This window comes from Oryzias latipes, chromosome 8, assembly GCF_053564925.1.
Source record: "Oryzias latipes strain Hd-rR chromosome 8, Olatipes_Hd-rR_3.1".
In the NCBI taxonomy this organism is placed as follows: Eukaryota; Metazoa; Chordata; class Actinopteri; order Beloniformes; family Adrianichthyidae; genus Oryzias; species Oryzias latipes.
Window position 1 is genome coordinate 15,967,050 of NC_136244.1, and position 20,435 is coordinate 15,987,484.

At 36.7% G+C, this 20,435-nt stretch overlaps 1 protein-coding gene across 4 annotated transcripts in view; it reads left to right on the plus strand.

Annotated features, from left to right (window-relative positions):
- Positions 1-20,435, plus strand: part of prkcab (protein kinase C, alpha, b) — a 111,389-nt gene that overhangs the window by 67,669 nt on the left and 23,285 nt on the right. For all 4 annotated transcript variants that reach the window (XM_011478214.4, XM_004071449.5, XM_078951581.1 and 1 more), the window contains 2 exons: positions 18,976-19,087; positions 20,175-20,303. In XM_011478214.4, the coding sequence (XP_011476516.1) occupies positions 18,976-19,087; positions 20,175-20,303 (241 nt within the window). The remainder of the gene's footprint in view (positions 1-18,975; positions 19,088-20,174; positions 20,304-20,435) is intronic.

A 20,435-nucleotide genomic window follows, 5' to 3' on the forward strand; every position in this document is an offset into this window, starting at 1 on the left:
GAATCAAAGGCTTTAGATAAACTTATTAGGATTGTGTTATAAAGAATGTGCAAAGGCAGCAACAAACTGTCTTACTGTAAGGGCAATACAGACATGTGAAGCACGCCCCAGATCCCGCTGTACATGGGTTCTTGAACGTGCTATTAGTATACTGTGTTCACATTGGACTGTTGCTACCGGATACTAGCACATGTACACACAACTGGAAGGAGCTTGGTGCAAAATGTCAAAGTGTTGCAAATCTTGTGAATCTTGCTCTAAGCTTTTTTTTTCACAGCTTTATTTCGGTATATGAAAGACTAGGCGTCATGTAATTCCGGCCGGGCACAAACTGCAATTATTCATTTCTTCTCCATGATCAATTTTCAAATGGTTGGCACTTCCATTAACTAAAGAGGATGCTATCCATACGTTACCAACAAATCCAAGACCCTGACTGGTCAAAGTTTGGATTGGTGTAACTTTCAACATAGCTGCATGTTTGATATTTTGAATGCGGTAGACAGAAATGCAGATATGCACGGATTTACACAGTGTCACATAGACTTTTCATTGGACGCATTTCTGAGCCCTGTATGAACGTAGCATGACAGAAGTAAGATTTAGCTGGATTAGCTGAATTAGCTGGAGCTGGCATGCCGGAAACACTGCGTTGTATAACATCTGCACTTTCTTTGCAGCCTTAGACCACAAACAAAGAAATGTTAGGTTAACATTGATCTGAGACATTGTTTTCCACACCCTCTGGACAAGGATTTGTAGAGAGCCATGGCTGGAGATATGAAAAAATAACTGAGAGGAAGGGTGGAAGAGACTTTGATTATTTTTTTACCACAGTCTTCCCATAGAACATGTTTTCTAAATAGTGACTGATGATTGTAAAGCAGGAGAAATGATTCCTGATTTATATCAGTAACTTAAAACACAAAAATAAAACCTCATAAAAAAACTAACAGTAGACAGTGAGCTCCACACATCTTCTCATTCTGTGTTGTTTTTTTTTAACTTCTTGCAAAGTTCTCTGTAATAAAACATGTTAAAACTCAGATCCTTCATATTGCTGTAACTTTTATTTCCAGCACATCAAAGATTTCCCAGGAATCCCCTAACATCCTCATCTGGTCATTATTTTTTGACCCTCAGTTGCACACCTGCCCACTTTCTTCTGCATCCAACACCCCAGGTCCTGACATATGCACTGCAACAAGGCAGCCAGTACTCCATCTGTGAGTGGTGATAGCACCTGAGCCCAATGAGCTGCATACCTGCATCTTCCTTCTGGCCCATCTGTGTTAGTCTCCTGGTGGCTGGGTGCTTTTTGCTGATGCACGCCTTACAACCGATGGTGCTATCACCAGCAGAATGGCAGGGATGGCTCAATCGCCACTCTTCTTCCTAACAAAGAAAAAAGTGTGGCAAAAAACACATAAACAACTTCCTCTATGATAATTAGAGACCAAGCTATTAGGGAGGCTTCATAAGCAGATTGAGAATCCCAACACTGGAAAAACCTATTTTTACAACCCTATGTTTTCACCTATCACCCTTTATGGTTTCTTTTCTTCATTTGAGGGCTCTTTCCATCCCACCTGGTTTTGCAGTACATCTCTTTTTTGCGCTTCTTCTGCTTTTCCTTTTTTTTTGCCTCTGGCTTTCCCACCACAACTATGCCTTCTTTTTTTGTTTTTATTTTTATTCTTTTGCACAGTTGTAAGCACAGAGGCCCTGTGGCCTCTTCAAGCTGCCACTGATCTTTTCTGCTACGGCTGAGATGTCCATCTTCACCAAAATAGATTAACCAAAGTCCCCAAACCTCCTAATGAGTCCTAATTTGTAGGTGTCTTTGTAATCAACCACTGGCAGGTCATAATATTTTACACATTATATGTATGCATTCTTACAGTCTCTTTGTCAGAACAGAGACCGTTTTATCATTCCCAAGTTAGCCTATCAGGACTTGTTAATTTCCTTTTTGTACTTGGAACACAAAATAAGAGAAAATCATATATTTATATAAGCCAGATGTTTTCCAGGGTGGAAAATAAAAGGTCAGACTACATTGCTGTGCTGTCATTGTGATCCTCTCGTATTTGTTTTTCTATTTTCCTGTCTTTTGTGTTTTTGTAGAAGTGACCTTTAAAAACAGTGAATAGAAAAATCCAAACTTCAAATCTTGGTGGCCCTCAGTCTTGTTAAACAAAAGTTCAACAGAAAAATAATCCTAGAGATTTGCATGAATGATGTTTTTTTAGATTTCCTACCTTGTCATCCATCAGTACAACCCAGATAACCTGATAAATATTTCTTACAACAGTTATTGAGTTTGTAAAGCATCTTTCTAGAGCGATTAAAGGTTTTTTATGATTTTCTGCAACTATAGACTTTATTAGTGGAGTGTTGGATCATTGGGGCAAGACGATAGTGTGACATTTAGTTTAGTTTAAAAATATTTCAATTCATCTTAGTTGAATTTTGGAGCCTTAAATCCCGGATTAAAAAGTCACATTACAAAGACCAAGAGTTTATGTTGATTTTATTATTTTGCTTAAAAAAAGGCATTTGAATTAGATTAAATTCAAAATGGTGACTTTTTTTTAAAAACATTTTTAAAAATGTAATTCCTCTGTAAGAGCTGTATTATTAAATGTAAAACATATACATGGCCTCTCGTGCTGTCAGATAGAAAAGTTTTCAGAATGGGGTTAGGAATTTCCATGAAACGTTTTCCGCATTTTTTTAACGTTAAATTGTATGAACAAGACTGATCATTTTGTTTCAGAATTCAAATTAGTTTCCAATTTGTCTTACTAAATCTGCACTATGCCAAAACGTTTGTCTCCAGAGAAGTCTCCACAGTTCAGCTTCTTAAAGGCAAATACTTTTCATATCATCTGTGGTATGTTTTTTCTCCAGTCATGAGAGTAAAATGTGTGGATTAGCTTGTCGAGGACGTTCCCATATCACTAACACCTCGCGGATTAACAGCTGCTGTGAGGCCAGCTGTTGAACTTAAGCCTGATCTGAATGCTGCAGGACTCGCCGATGATGTGAAAGCTGAATTTAACAAGAAAACCAATAAGCTGGTTGTGGTGGTGGTGAGGAGAGCTGCATGTTTGGGACTCGGTTTCAGAGAAAACACGGCAGCTTGGTTGGTTATGTAATTGCAGAGACGTAAATAGTATCAGACATGACTCTGCAGCCGCACGCACCGTAGAGTGGCGCAGCAGTAGTGTGCACATTTTTTTTATTTATTTTTTTATCTCTGCACAGAAATCATACGAACACCAGAGATTATCCACAGCAGTACATTTTGGTGGATGTAAGACGACCACAAGCGCACGAAAGCTGAATGTCAAAGGTTTTAGCACACGTGACGACAGAGCACTACCACTGATGCAGAACATTTTCACAACATCTGTTGACATATTCCACCCTAAACTAAAAAAAATATTGACTTTAATAGATTGTCATGTTGAAAAAAAACACACTTCAATAATTGTTCTTTTGCTTGTTAAATATAAAATAGAATTTGGAAGAAAAAGAAAAAAAATCTGAGTTATGAGAAGGTTTTGAGGAAAGGCCACATTTTGCGAAAATAATTACAGTTGTAAAGTTAAAAAGTCTGAAATCTGACCTGAATCTAAACCTAAATTTTGCAATACAAATGTTAAGTAAAATAAGTCACAATTTCTAAATTGTAGCCAGCATTTCTAAATAACAGTAATATGTTTTAGGGAAAATGTCCTAAACTTAGAAGAAAGATCAGACTTGTAATGTAGAATCACGACTTTAAATTTTTTCTTTACAAACTTAAGACAAGTTCCATAAACTTAAAGTCATAATTATTTAAAAAAATATCAGAATTCATTGAAAAAGTGTAAGAATGTTGAGATTAAAGTCCTAGTTTTCAGAAAATTGTAATTAATTTACATTTTTTTAAATATAGTGGAAAAACTTTGATTCCTAAGATAAAAGTCAAAATTAAACTGTAGTTCTTAAATTCCCAATTAAAAATAAAATCTGACAACTTTTCTGTTAATATATATACTTCTTTGTGGCTCATTTTTGCTTAAGTTGTTTGTTTTCCAGCCTTTAAATGTTATGGATTTGACATTAAAAAGAGCTGTTGAAGCATCCAGTATTATTCAGTCATGCTGAATGGCTTTAATGTAACATGCATTAGATATGTATGTTGTTCTCTGTGGGGTCATGATCTTCACAAAGCATCCTAATGGCCTCCCTGGCATCCTCCAAACAATGTACAGCCACAGATCTCCTCTGAGGATTACAGAGTGTGTAATAATATCCCGCTGCTGCCGTCTTAGCTGTTTTAGATGCTGTTTGCACCACACAGGCTGAAATCTCCCACTCCACTCCCCTTAGTCTGTACTTCCTGACGTCACAGACTGTAAGCGCCCGTGTAAAGCTGCCCTCGTCAACACAGAAGATGTAGGATTTACAGAAGAGTTGACGATTACAAGTTCATGTGGGCACCCAATGTAATTTGAGGGATGTGTCGACTGGAATATTGTAATATTTTCAGCATTAAAGGCTCTGGCACAAAGCTCTGACATCTCTGTTTTAGGTTTATCACAATCAGATGAAGCTGCAAGCTGTCTAAATCCGTTTAGGTTTATCTTTTGTTGGTCCCAGGAGGGTTTTAAAAAAAATAACAGAAACTGAATTTTTTGTGCAGTAACTCAATTTTAATGATTAATTTAGAAAATATTTAATATTTTTTAGATTTTTTTTCTTTAGTAAGTCAACTAATAAATTAGTTAAAATAAAAATAGTTGTTTTCATTTTTAGCATTGCACAATGTATTATAAATCATTTTAAGCTAACTGCAAAAATGATATCTGTTGTTGATGAACTAATATAACTATATTCTTATTCTTTTTGACAAACGAATGTAAAGACTGCAGGAGAAAACAATTTAAGGAGCAGCTCAAGCTGCAGATTTGTGACAGGACCTCTCAAAAATGAGCTGAGGCTTTGCTGGAGTTTCTGTGAAGTCAGAGAAAGCACCACATTAATCATTTCTCACAAGTCCACAGCTGCCGGGGAGACCTGCATTTTTACTTCGCTTCCACCCAAAGTTGAGATAATTGGTTGCATCTGCTTTAATGGAAGCGAAAATTTAGCTGCTCATCCAGTGACAGGAGGCCTTTCTTTTACGGTAAGTCCTTCCATGCGGATTCATGTGCAAAACTCTGATAGTAGCTATGGGTAAAAAGATGTATGCCCTTGTTTTCTTTGATTATGTGCATTTGTTAAATATAGCTTCCCCCTGTGATGGTCACCAGGGGCCCGTTCCCCTTGTTTTCCACCACGGTGTTGCGGTGATTAACGTGTGTTAGCAGCAAGCTGTCTGCATCACCTATAGAGAAACTTTAAGAAACCCACCAAAGGAGAAAAGGGGATGTGAGGATGGACAGATGACCTGGAAAGGGTTTTTCTTTTCTTCAGCTTTTATGACAGCATTATAAACGTGCGTTATTCAAGAGCTTGAATTCGTGACTGCAGTTTTTTATATAAACAAAAGTGAAATTCATGGATATTCTCAGCCAGCAATTATTCTCTGAGCTGAGTCTCATTATTTTAAGCTCTACTTGTTCATAAAAGCTTTTTTTTACTGTGTCTTCTTTTTAATGTTAAAAGATATTTTCTGGACAGGTTTTTACTCTTTAATTTAGAAATTCCTAATGTTTCACCTAAGCTACAAACCTTTTGGTGTCTCCAGTTGTCCCAACTGACTAAAACTAAGAGTCTTAAGTTTTAAAGGTGCCCCAGTTTAACTTATTGGCTGCAGTTTAATTTTCCGGACTGTGAGCAAAAGGCAGATAATAGCTTATGATAAAAAGAATTAAATAGAAATAAGAGAGGGTGAAGAAAAGAAACAAAAAGAATTTAACAATGACTTGCTACACTTTCATTTGTCTTCAATTAAAAAACATGGTGGGGTTTATGATGACTTTAGCAGGACTAATAAAGATTTATAAAAACTGAATGCGCAAGAAAAATACACAGGCCATCATTTTTTTAATGCATTATTATTCACATTTAGTCTTTCTCTATCGTTATATTGAAAAAAAGAGCAATATTTCTATGTAGATTTTTTTATGTTGCCATGAATTTTATTTAATGTAATTGATTTATAAGTTAGCCAGAGCTGATTCTGAGTCTTTACTTAAAGTAATATAGTTTAAAATGAAAATTTAAAATATTGGAGTTTTAAGAAAAATAGTGCCATCAAATGCTTTAGAAATATACGTCTGCACTTACACAATAAAAATAATTTCTTTTCAGAATTTTAATTATTACTTTATGTTAGTATCTAGAGAAAAAAAGTTGTTTTTTTTGTAACTTTTTAATATCTTGAAAGTGTCCATTTTGAAATAAAACAGTCAAATAAGATGTCAATGTGTTTTTCTTCTGTCTTTATCTCATATAAATTTATCTCATATAAGGAAACAGAAATCCTATGATTCTTTTTTCTTATATTTCTCCATTATAATATTATTTTTGAGTTTACATCTTCACATCTTTTTATGACCTGTTTGATTTTTCTTGTGTTTGCTGTTTGGTTTGACCCCCCCTATCTGATTTATCCCTGATAGTCAAACTTCTGGGAAGTTGTGTTTTTCTCTTCAAAGTAGTTTGCTTAAAAGGTTAGATTTTTTTTTAAGCTCTTAATAGAAGTTTTTGGAGGTATTTTTTATCTACCTGCAAAGAGTCAGAGTTTTTCCCCCCCAGCTTTTAAAGAGCCACTCCAGTAAAAATTGTGTTTTGGGTGTTTTTAACATGTTCTTGTGGCATTCTTTTCATAATGGAGGACATACATTTGGAAAATTAAGCTTTAAATTGTATTTTTGAATATTTTTTTCAAATAATTGTTAATCAGGAGCAGACAGAAAATACCTCTTGAAAAAGAAAATTTGTGAAGAAAAACCCCACTTGGTGGGCCACAAGCTCCCTACTTAGAGCCTTTCAGCAGATGGGGGGGGGGTTGCGCCGCACCAAAGAGGCAAATTTTTCATGAACTTCTGCCGCTCTGCAGAAACTATGTCCTAGAAAACAACACAGGTTGTTTGATTTTTGCTGAAACATGACCTATTCACAATTAAAATACCATTGGGAACACACTTATAATAGCTCAAAAGATGACTGAAGTGGGACTTCAAAGTCCTTATTTAGAGACTTTTTTAAATCGTATTTAGACATTAATATTTAGACATCAAAATAAAAACAAAATCTATTTATTGTGTATATTAAATTTACAGTACAGATATTTATCTTCCTTTCCATATTTTTTTATTATTCTTTTGCTTCTGTTTTAGAAACCAAATACTTATAATAGAGATATCAAATTTTACCTGTTTATTAATATTATTTTTGGTGGTAGAAGTGTGGAAGTGCCTATGTGCCTAAGTGGGAAGTTATGTCTGAAGAAGAAAAGATCACTCTTAACATTTTTGGAGTTTGCGTTGACCCTTTGTGAGTCCCGCAGTGCCACCAGCGAGCTGAAATCCTTCTGCCGTGACACACTGTGACACAGTGTGGGTGCACTCCTCTGTGAGCTAAAGTACACACCTTTAGTCGAAAAGCCGGCCAAGTATAGATTCAGAGGTTTCCTGTACCTATGAGTGGGATTCTCCTCTGTTCTTGACAGTCAGCTATATTTTGAACACTCTCACAGCCATTTATCTAAACTACCCCTGAGCAGAGATGGAAACCCCACTCACCCATCACTGGTGTCACCGACTAGAGCTGAATAGTCTCCCCCAGACAGCTGTCAGGGTAAACAGGAAGTGATGATTCTCTAACAAGCTGAAGATCCCTCATGCTCTTTGTGAGAATCTGCCGACAAAGGGCTGGGGCGCATTCACATGTATGAGTGAAAAAAAGCAAACCTCATATCTTAGTCGGCCTAATGAAACACTGTGTCTGATGATGAAAGGTGGGCTGTGATGAAAGGGTGTGTTCAGACGGGCAGTCCGAATGCATCAGAGCGCTGGCTCTCCCCTCCGTTCACAACAGGGAAGGAGTCTAACACCTGTGAACGCTCAATTTAAAATCACTCTTTGAGTTGCACATTTAACGCAATCGGAGTGTTAAGTTTGACAAAACTATTCTGTCTTTTTTTTTGTCTACTAGTTGATTTAAATGTTGACGGGAAACGTGTCAAAAAGGTTTGGATCTGCTGATTCTTTCAGAATTGAGGAGCTCCTCCGTCTTTGATCAGCAGTAAAAGGAAGTGCGGTCAGATGGAGCAGTGTGTACTGAAACGTTTGTAAAGACTTTGTTGGGAAAAACTAAAGAGGTTTTCTGGGGAAGCATGGGCGGTGCTGATGTGCTGTTTTAATGGGGGTGCTTGATGAAGCAGAGGAACAAAGGGAGAATTCAGCAGGAAGAATGAGCAGAGTGATGCTTTTGGAAAACAGCATTAGAAAATGCAAACAGACAAAGCGGGTAGTTTTACCTAATGATTGGTTTCTTCATAGACTGAATGGGTATTTATTAAACTGGGAATTGACTTTATCAAACTAATATACTGTGCATTATGTCTGCCATTCAAAATCAGAGTTTTGGCTTTAACCAAAGTTATGCAATTCTAAAGAAAAAGTTCTGCTTTATATTTAGTTTTGGTTATTGTAAGCTGTAATAAATAATGCCATATTCACTTTCTTGTGGGTAATCATTGTTTTAAAAGTGTTAAATTGAGTCGTTTTTGCTCAAATAAATTATTTAACCTATTAGTATTGATTGACTTAAAGATTCTCACTTGGCATCATCTGTAAAAATCCAATTTTTTTTTTATTTTAAATGTCAGAAAACTCTCAAAATAATATTTAATCATATATATTTACAAAAAATACAGTTCATCCGTCTGGTTCAAGGGTCTGTTTGTTTAGGTCAGTTTCTTATTGATCACAACACAGAAAGAGCCACCAAATCCCACTTAATCTTTCAGAAAAATGTACTTTTTATGTTCATGTTCATGTGGCCATTCTATTTCAAATTTGATTATATATATTTACAATAATTAAATTATAAAAGTGTCTAAAAGTTTATACTTTTGACAGCCGCACAAACAAACTCTTTTCAAAATAAAGTACACCCCTTTGTCAAATAGGATCCTCCTATTCTGCAGCAGATTTACTTAAGTTAAAAATGCAAGAAAACCAATTCAAACATTCATTTTATTATGATTATGACTTTGGTGCACAATCATCCTTTTTCTCCATTTACCATAAAAAAATAAACATGACAGCATTGATGTAGAATCAGTTTTTAGTTATAAATGTAAAAGCAATTATTTACTTTAGGAACTTTGCCTCTGAACAACAACTAGACACATGTGCAGCATAGGTTAGAGTATCGGTATGTGCCGAACGTAACTGGCTAACTCAATATGTATTTTTGTTGTTAGCATTTTGTTTTAATCCCAAAGAGTCACAACGGAGGAATTAAAGAGCTGCATGAGACCCCTGGCCTAGTCCTTTACTGCTAATCTTTGGAACTAGTAAGGGTCAAAGGTAAAAATTTGATTGAATTTCAATAAAATCTGATTCAGCGTAATATTAATTAATTTCAGTATTCTCCACATCAAAGCCAACTTTTTTCTGGTATGAAATACTGTGCTTGAACGTATAAAAAGTTTTTCCTTGAAACATGGATGTTAATTGTAAAAAAGAAGATAATAGCAAAGAAGTTTAAAATTCCAGAAATAGCAAAAGAGGAAAGTAATCAATATGTTTGACCAAAAATAAATCTCATAAATGAGAATGATAAAGTTGAGTTAAAAACAGTAGATTTAAAAATGAAACACAAAATATATCAAGTTTCTTTCTGTCAGCTATGAATTTTAATGAATAATAATCTGCTCTTTAAGTCAAATCTGTCTCAATATCACTGTAGAAAAATACAATTTTTGTTTTAAACGGACCTCTCTCTGAGTTTGTTTACATGCTTTCCTATCATTTTCTCCTAATGAGCTCACTCTATACTAGCCCGCGTAAATTCATTTGTGCATGGGAGTGGAGGCCCATTTGCATGTTGGTATCGTGTTTGATATACTAATGTCCTTTGATGCTTAGTTTATCAGCACAAGGCCACAGAGCCCATCAGAAGAGCCATACATCAAAAGACAGATAGATGAGAGATGGATTTCCTGCCAACGGAAATCTGCAAGCCATGAAAAACACACATTATCATTTCCTTTAATTAACAAGATTTAATATGCAGAATATTAAAATGTTCAATGCTTGAGCCCAATTCCTAAACGTCAGTTCTATACTGAGGGGGAAGGCATGAGGGCACTGACAGGAAGCAGCAGGTGGAGAAAGATGGAAGGAGATGTCATCCTGCTAATTAACCCACAGATGGATTTTCCATTTAGGTTTTTCTTCAGTCATCAAGTAAAGAAACAGATGAACCTCAAGACAGACTCACTTGTCACTATCCATCTCCCCTGATGTAAAAAGGCCTGCAGAAAAATAATGGAAGTGATGCCACGATTACAAGAAATAGCTTCCAGGTTACAATGCTATCTGCTAATTGGTGAAAGCTAACTCCAGATCACAGCTCAAGTCATTTTAAACTAATGAACAAGCTGAACTGCTGTCAGAAGAACTAGAGTTTATCACAGTATTAGACATTCAATCCAAGAAATCACATTTTTTTATTTTCACTCAACAGGGAATTTTATTTTGATATTAGTTAAAATGCTCCAAACCAAAATATGGTAAGAAGAAACTGCAAGTTTTTTAAAGGCCCACTTGAATGAAAATCATGTTTTTGGAGTTTTTGAAATGTTCTTGTGGTATTTTGGTCATGATGAAGGACATGTATGAAGAAAATTAAGCTTAAAACATTCAAATCGTTGTGAATCAGGTGCAGACAAAAAAAATCAGGTTGAAAAAGATGGAAGTGATCTAAATCTAAAATCTATTCTTATTCATCCACTTGCAGACAAATAAATGGATCCATTAATGTCTCATTTCGCACTAACAGTTCTGCCCACAACTCAGAGACAAAATCTAATGAACTACTGCACCTCTGCAGAAACTATGTCCTAGAAAACGAAACAAGTTCTTTGTTATTATTTCTGCTAAAAATGTCATAATCATAATTAAAAGACCACTGGGAACAAAGAAAGGAAGATCAGAAGATGATCGGAGTGGAGACAAGTGGGAGTTTAAAAGCAACATTTTAAAGGTAACGGCTGAGAAGATAAATCATGTATTTGTAAAGAAAACTGCTAATACTTTTCACTTAAATTGAGTTAGTAAAATACTGTTTCATGATAAAAAGAAAAAACATCATAACTTGTTTAATTGTTTTTGTGGTGGAAAAATGCAAAAGGCAAACAATTATAATCAGCTATAGAGATTTTCTTTTTTTTTAATATTTCTGAACAAATTTGTTGATGAAAGTAGGTATTAATGTTAGCAGGCCTGCAAGCTTCATTTTAATCCTCACATAGTTACTTAATTCGTGTGAAAAAAATCCACAAGCCTAGTTATGTAACAAAACTAATTTGTGGCAAAAATTGCATTGTGGGAAACGAAGTTCAATAAAAAAGCAAGAGCTTTCAGCTTAAATGTTGGATTTTAGATGTTTCTTGCCCATATTATGACTCTCACATCTAATGGACCAAAGGGTTTGGGTTTCAGAGACTTGTGTCTGAAATATCTGGAGCTTTTACACAGCAGTCAGATCTTTTAACAGAAGGAACATTTTTCTGTCAGCAATGTAACACACTCACCAGGATGGAAAAAGTTTTGGCATCTTTGAGTCGTCCTTCAGTGTGAGTACCTCCATGTTTCTTCTCAACGATGAGCCTGTTCATTGAGGCCCACAATGGCAGCCTGACAGTATCGACTCTTGGCCTGGAGATTTGATTCACTTGGATGCCACCCACTTCTACACCCACGATTGCTAACACATTCACACTAAGATGGCACATTGTTTAGCTTTATCACTGACTTCTATGTCCTATTTATCTCCAGGTCTGTTTTTTATCATATTTTCTACCAGGATTTTCAAAACTTTTTTTCCCTTGCATACTTCAGCGAGTCTCTCCCTCGGTCATTTTTTTTAAAATTCATATTTCACCTTCACTCTAAGATGGATGCATGCACAAGTCCCCCCTGCACACTCTCTAAATGGCTTCAACAGTGCAACATGTGCCCTTCACCCTTGTGGCTCAGACTGTTGCCTGCTCAGTGGAGGCTGAAGGCAGTGTGCGATGGGGCGAGCCTGACAGCAGAACTTGTTTTTGGGTGGACACGTCTAATAGAGAATAACCGATGATCCTCCCGGCTAAAAACAACCCCGCGTCGCTCTTTCATAAGCCAAACTGCTGACCTTCAGCCTGCAGAAAAGATCACATTTCATGATGTCTATCTGGCTTTGAGATCACTGTATTTTTCCTCCATTCCTTTACTTCCTTTCACAAACAACTGCTTTGCACACACATGACGTCAAACATGAGCCCGTAATTTTATTAAACCGCTGAGTGATTTTCCTCCTTCATTCTCATTGCTTCCTTTATCTCCACTGACTCGATCCATCGCTGCATTTTCTCAAACCCATTATCACCATAGCAACTGTACAGTTGTTCACTTTGTTCCCACAGGCGCCTTTTACGAACACACACACCCAATCACAGCTTGATTTTGGTCTTTTTTATTTAATTGTACTCGCATTGTTTTTGCTCTGAAAAGATTGGATTCCTCACGAACATGTCTGAGGATTCACTTAGACAGTCTCCACTGTTTGCACGTCTCTACTCTGAAAATGTCGTTAATGAGCAAAACAATGATCAAAACTAAAAAATAAGATGGTATTTTGGTCCATGTACCTTTTTGGTATTTCAAAATTTTTTAAACAACAGAAACGTCATCAGTATTTGTTCAAAAAATTAAACTTGTATTTCTTATTTGTCCTTGTGAAGTGGGAAAAAAAACAGTTACAAATTACAAAAAAATATCTATACATTGTCTGAAACCGGAAGTACTTTTCTTTGAAGGGCAGCAACATACAAACAGTTAGTTTTGTTATCTGTAAAATCATATCTGAGTGTTGTTCCAAAGTCATTCTGATTATCCATCCAAACCGGAAGCACTGCTTTACTCAGATTTAGATTGGTCTCCATGATTACGAGCAAAAACTTCAGGTTCAGACTGTCCAGATACTCCATTGTTTGTTTTATGAAGTTTAGGAAGAAACATTTTTACATGTTAAATCTAATTAAGACCAAAAAAAGTTGAAAATGTATGAGTTCTTTGTTGTTCTTTCAGTTTCCCTTTATTGCTAATGAAGCTTTTGTATTATTATTAGTAATAAATGTAAAAGAAATGTCTTTTCCTGTCTGTACTATAAGGCATTATAGTACTCTGGGAGGACTCAGAGTTTGAATTTACTCATCTTTATTTTGTGAAGCTTTCAGCTCTGTTCTCCATATTGATTCAGCTACCTGTCACATCTGTTTGCAATCAACACACTTGCATGTTGTTTGTTGATTATTCCTCTCAGTGAATACAGTTTCAAGATGTCTCTTGCTCTTAGAGAATCTTATCACATTCACTTGCCTGATTTTAATAAGCGCTTAATTTACTTCTTTGTATTTATTCATTTCCACTTAATAAAGTTAGTTTCTCTAGTTTTCCTTAAGTGTTCCATTCCCACACCTATAGTCCCACTCCAATCATTTTTTTAATCTTTTTATTAGGCATTTCAAAAGAGTTTCTGCAGAACGCCAGTAGTTCATTAGAAATCTGCCTCTGAGTTGTGGGCGGGACTATCGGCACAAGGTAAGCCTGTGCTTAATTCCCATCATCCCTTTGTTTACACGCTCTTATTATCTGTAATCCATGAATATTTTTGGATACTTTTACCATACTTGACAGGACATCTGTCATCATATTAGACGGGACTAGCCATCTGAATTTGTAACTGCAGCTGAATTATCTTGTTAAAGATATATGCAGTTGAATCATTCTGCCCTGGAGGAAGAAGGATCTATCAAAAGCCACAGATGAGTCTGCAGAGGGGCTTTAAGGCAGCTATGAAGTAACGTCTCTTTATCAAGACTTGAGTTACATCAGCATTCCTCTTTTTATGGTAACAATTTTTAGCAATTAGATGTTACTAGATAATGATACATTGTCATCGACGGGGATGATGGTCCTGTCAGGCCCTGGATGTAATTAACATGACTGACGTTTGACTCATTGTCATCGACTTCTTCCCCTTCCTTCTGCATGATGTGGCCCTCGTTACGCTCCGAGGAGTCATGATCTCGCCTCACTTCCCTCCTGATTCTCCTAGAGCAGCTCCGTTCCACAGTGTGGAGGATTGTCTGCCGTCGTCTTTGCCACACAGCTTGAAGTCCAGCATCAAGCTGTTGGAACTCTTAGATGATTTTCTTTCATCTAAGGCATACAAATTTACAGTCTTTGTACATCTTACAAAAAAAGCTATTCGAATAGTTCATGGTGTGGATTATGGGATACATACAAATGCATTGTTTTTAAAGTCAGGTTTATTGAAATTATGGGAACTAGTTCAACCTGAAACAGCGCTCATTAGGTTTAAAGCCAGAAATAACTTACTTCCAGTAAACATACAAAACATTTTCAAGGCCAGAAATGGGGTTACAAGTTAAGAAATCAGCTGAACTTCAAAAAGCAGTGCATTAGTACTACAAAAAAGACATTTTGCTCATCAGTTTGTGTTGTGGATTTATGGAACAGATTGGATGCAGGTTTAAAAAAAAAAGCAAAAGTTTACACTCAAAAACACACAAAATGTCACAGATGAATCTGCAAGGCTAGAAATGATCAAGGAAAATAAATAAGCAAATGTCTCTTCTGCGTAGGGGCTCTACAGAAGGTAATTTGAATGTTTTGAGGGGAAAAAAACTGTAAACAGAAAGATGCACAACATTAGCTGTTATTAAAAGGGGTGACCATACAAGATTTTTCTTCTACCCACTCATTTTCAAGCTTATTGTTTTGTTTCATCTGTCTATTTTAAACTCTAGTGTTTATTTTAAAATTGTGTTTGAAATGATATATAAATATACAAGTACAAGTACAAATACAAGATTATAGTTTATTGTACCTTCCATTTGAAGTGAAACATTTCATGAAAATATCATAATGGCAAAGGTAAAAAAATATCCTTAAAATAAAATATGACACTAGAATCGTCGAAATAAAACAGTTCATTAGAGCTTTGATTTTCATGTTTAAACGTTTTTTTTAAGTAAAAAAGAGTGGTAAATACCCTCTACTTTTTTAGTCTGCCTTCTTTAAGGCCCACAATGCTTTACTGTCACAGACCCTTTCATTTTACTAAACAACCCATTAATAGCTGTTTTATCTCAGTGACAAATAAGATTTATATTTACATTATTTCAATTCTAAATATAAAACAAAGTTTTGGGAACATTTAAAAGGTTTTCTATTACTATGTCCTGCTTTCTTATGAATAAAGAATGTTGTTACTGTAGAGAAATGAATGTTTATCTTCCATGTCCATAGGTTTACTAAATCGTAATTTCTGCAGAACGGCAGTAGTTCATAAGAAATCTGCCTCTTAGTTGAGGAGGGGTTTGTTGGCGAGGAGTAAGCCCTCCCCACTTCCCGTCATCCATCTGCTCTCCCGCTATCTTCCGGGCCTTCACAACCCCAACATAACATTATGTCACGAGAACAGGCAGACGGCTGGTTCCAAGTGCAACAGGATTATTAGCTGAGCTAAAAGTCCACAAAGCTAAATCAGGGTCAGGCAGGAACGGGTCAATAACAGGCATGAGAGCATCAGAGAAGAGACAGGGTAGTCAGGATCCAGGCGAGAGTTGGGGCAGGCGGCAGGCAAACTAAGTCAGAAACAGGGTCAGGAAAGAGAAGATCAGATCCAGATACAATGCTGGGTAATGAAGGCAAAGTGGCACAAACAATACTTCACACTGAGTGAGGCTCAGTGCAGGGCTGAAGTAGACTGTGAGTGAACGTACATGAGAGTCAGGTGTGTGGCATTCAGGAAGTGTGCGCTAGTGTTGCTGGGAGTTGTAGTATGGTTAGAACTCTGGAGATGGTTTCCACTGGTGACCATAGGGGGAGACAGAGCTCTAACTCCTGACACATTACAGGTGTAACAACATAGCAAGCAATAAATGAGCTGTCCAGCCGAACAGTTTTGAGCCAGATGTCAGCTTGGACAAGAAAAACAAAGACGTACATGGATCTATTTGTGTACATGTGGATGCATCACAATGGAGCAGAGCGAGGAGCTTGTGGCCTGTGAATTGTAGCTCACATGTCACAACTACAAGCGTTTTTAAACAGTATTTATTTGTTAGCTCCTGATTCAATATTTCCTTACTTTTTTTGCTTTCTTCACCAGCACTGAGTCAAAAAGTCATTGGGGGGTGGGGGATGGGAGTTACCTTTCTGAGACCTTAAACTTGAAAAGTGATAAAAAAACTGACACTGATTAAATCTGAGATCACTGCTGTTGCTTTAGTTCCTGTTGATTTCAATTAGTAAGTCTATGATAGGAATGTTGATTAGGGCCGACATTCCCATCATAAAGTCAAATTTATCCATAAGACCCTTGAGTTTTCGGTCAGGACTTTTCCTGCTTCTTTCCATTAAAATCTAAAAAAAAGAAAAGATTAGACTATTCTGGGACTCTTGTGTCCCTGACTCATTGCCCTTCTAGTCACAAACAGCTTCTCAACAAGCCTTCCTCTTTATCTGCAGGTTCTCCATCCACCTCTCTCCCAGTCTTTGAAATTGTGTTGATTCCTTAATTTAGCGTGTTTATGAGAAAAGACCACAACGTGGGCCCTCAAACTCAGTCAGTGGCCTGTATAATTACCCATGCTGCGGTAATGCTTGATGAAGGTGACACTGATGGGGTTTATCCACACTCATTTGCAGGGCTTTAATTACACCAATGTTTGCTTTGTGGTAAATGGAAGAATCAGCTTACCTTTTTCTATTGCAATGTCAACTAAAAAAAAAAACATGAATCCAATCATAAAAAATAAACATGTCCATTTTAATTGGCTCATTTCACAGCAGATGATTCTACCATGTGTGTGCATTGAACAGTTTTCAATAACCATATCCTTTTTGTCACCAGTGTCACTTTTAAAGTTGCTTTTTACATAATTTATGAATGAAATGCATAGATCATACTACCTCCAAAACAAGTATAATCCATATTTTGGTCATTTGGTACCATGTTGACCATTGATAGTTTCTAGTAACCCCCGTCTTTCTTAATTTAGTAAATAAGTGGGACACATAAGCTGGAAAGTTGTGCAACATGTTCTGTCAGACTGTTGGTATTTGACTGTCATTTGAGCTCACATCCCTTCTTGCAACATGTCCAGATTGATCACAAAAATTGGTTGAGTTAACACAAATATAAATCAAAGTGGTGGAAAGTTATTTAATACAAGACTGTGAGTATGTTAATGTTTTTTTTTTGTTTTTGGTCAAATTGGCCCATTTTAAAAAGTTTTGTATAAGTTCCACAGTTATTTATTCCTGGTTCCACTTTATTTTGTTTTTAACTCAGCTTCAATCAGGAAGTCAAATTATTGTTCTCCTGTCTGTAACACAGCATATAGTCCACTGATATTGCAATTTCCTATTTCCTATTTTTCATCTCAAGCTACGTTTACACCAGCCATGTGACACGTGTTCAAGAATGCGCTAAACGCACATTCTTTAATGTGTGTTTAGCATGTGGTGTTCACACTTGACTGTCACCACCTACAGCTGAAAGAGGCTTGGTGGGAAACATCTAAATGGTGCAAATCTCGGGAATTTTGCTCCAGAATTTTTCTTTCAATTCAATTTTATTTATATAGCTCAAATTCACAACAACAGTCGTCTCAGTGGGCTTCGTGCTGGTAATTGTAAGGTAAACATACAATCAAAAAGGATCATAAATGCATAGAATTCAATAGGATAATATTAACTTTAACTAAACAGACTAAATTAAACTGGCATCCTTGCCCTTAGACCCTCCTTCGCGGTAAGGAAAAACTCCTAAAAAAACTTAATCTGGAAAAAATGAAGAAACCTCAGGGGTGTCCACATAAAGGAGGGATTCTCCCCCAGGACGGACGGGCGATGTACCAGAACTCCTAGAGAGAATTAGCTTATCTAACTCTACAACTACATATTTAAAGTCCAGCAAATGATCTTCATCCAGATAAAGTTGGGGGATGGCTGGGGGCGCGAGACGAACCGGAGACAGGATTCACAGCCAGGTGTAGGAGCAGTAGTAGAGGCGAGCCCAGGAGAGGGGTGGGAAAGAGGGACAGTACATGAATCGCACTGCACCAAACAGAGGCATGGAGAGCTAATTGATAAATAATGATCAAGAATAGAGGAGAGAAGGAGAGTAGAAGTAGATGAATAGACAGTAGATGAATAGACAGCTCTATTCTATGTGAAATACTTGGTGTCATATAATACTCCTCCATGATCATATTTCAAACAGTTCGCACTTCGTTGATTTAAAAAGATCATTATACACGTCACTACCAAACTCCAGTCCCTGATTGGTCGGAGTTCGACTTGGTTAGCGATTCAATGACTGCACGTTTGTACCTGGAGCTTGAAAGCGGTCTTAAAAATGTGCACAGCTACAACACGGAAACCCGAAACATGCATTTACTTGTGTTTACACAGACCTTTCATTGAAAGTGGTTGCTTGAACATGCATTACGTTCGAACATAGCTTAAATGAGGCTTTTAAGACAGACATTTCCACAAAATAATGCTGTTTTTTCCCCTTTTAAAGTTGTAGCTTTTAATCACACTTACCATGGCAGTAAGAACTTCTGACATTTTCGTCTTAATTATTGGATCTTAAATGTGCGCACGTTTGACATACATGTTCATTAGTTTTATAACATCTTTTCTCATTACTTCTCAGGACCCCAGAAGCAAGCACAAGTTCAAGATTCACACATATGGCAGCCCTACCTTCTGTGACCACTGTGGATCTCTATTATACGGACTCATCCACCAAGGGATGAAATGTGACAGTGAGTATCACTTCCTCTGTGTCGGTGCAAGTGCACCTGTGTCAAATGTGCTGTGCTGGTTTCCCAGAGCCTGTCTTAATGAGAACAGATGGGAATAGCCCAGTAATGTTCTACAGTCTGCAACCCAAGAAGAATTCACTGCTATGCAGATTTTTTTCTCTGTTCCCATTCTTTCAAACCTCACTTCTATTTAAACTTTCCACTAATTTCTTTTGGTGTTTTTTCCCACACTGCTTTGTAATTTCCCCTCATTTGAAGTGACATTTTTTTCATGACTCTGCATCAATATTTCATTTTTGCCATCTACTTTTCAGTCTGCATAATCACCATCCATCACTTGCCTTTCATCTCTCAGTTCATCCAACTATGGGGCTCTGATGGTGTCCTAATCACAGATGGTATGAGGTGGCAGGGCATGAGAACACATAAATGTGAGGAGACTGTCACTATTATGGACTTCTTCTCTTATGTCTTGTCTCATTTCTTTCTTCTCCCTGAATGTCACCTGACAAACCTGACAGGAGGACAAAGAGGGGAAAAAATGAAATAAATGCATGGAAGGATAGAGGAGGAAGTAAGAAGGAGGTTAGAAAGATCACTGTCTCATGTCAAAAAGCTAAAAAGTACTCTTTCAAAGAAAATCTCCAAAATACAACCTCACCGAAAAGAAAATTTCTAGAAATTGCTTAGACAGACATTTTACTGCATCTCGATGAGAATAATTCTGAACGATAATGAAAAACCTGAGAGAAGAATGATAGTCATTTTGCATATCAAAGCAAAGACCAAAGCATCAGTAGATCCCAAAAAAATACACAAATCCTTCAACCTAACTGTAGGCTGAAGATTACTGTTTTAAATAGTCAGTTTTTATAATTTTTTCCTGCTTGATATTTTTTTAAATCTTAATACTATTTTTGTCAACTTTATTTGCTGCTAGTTAGTATTCAATTTTTATTGGGGTATTATTATTATTCGTTTTTTTTTTTTTTATAAAATCCTGATTATTATCAAAATAATGATTTTAATTCAGAGTCTGAGAACACTCTCAGTCAAAGTTGTTTTCTTTTGTTTTGTCTCCCGTAAGCCTGCGACATGAACGTGCATAAGCAATGCGTGGTCAATGTGCCCAGCCTGTGCGGGATGGACCACACGGAGCGCCGGGGGCGTGTTTTCCTCAAGATCGAGGTCAGCGGGGACAAGCTACACATTACAGGTTAGTTTTAATCACCGCCTATGAATAGCTCCACCACATGAAGCTGCTCAGTCTCAGAGTGACATTTGCAGGCGGCTCCCAGATGTGACTATGAGAAAACAGGAAGAAATATCTAGTTTATTCATGTTTGGA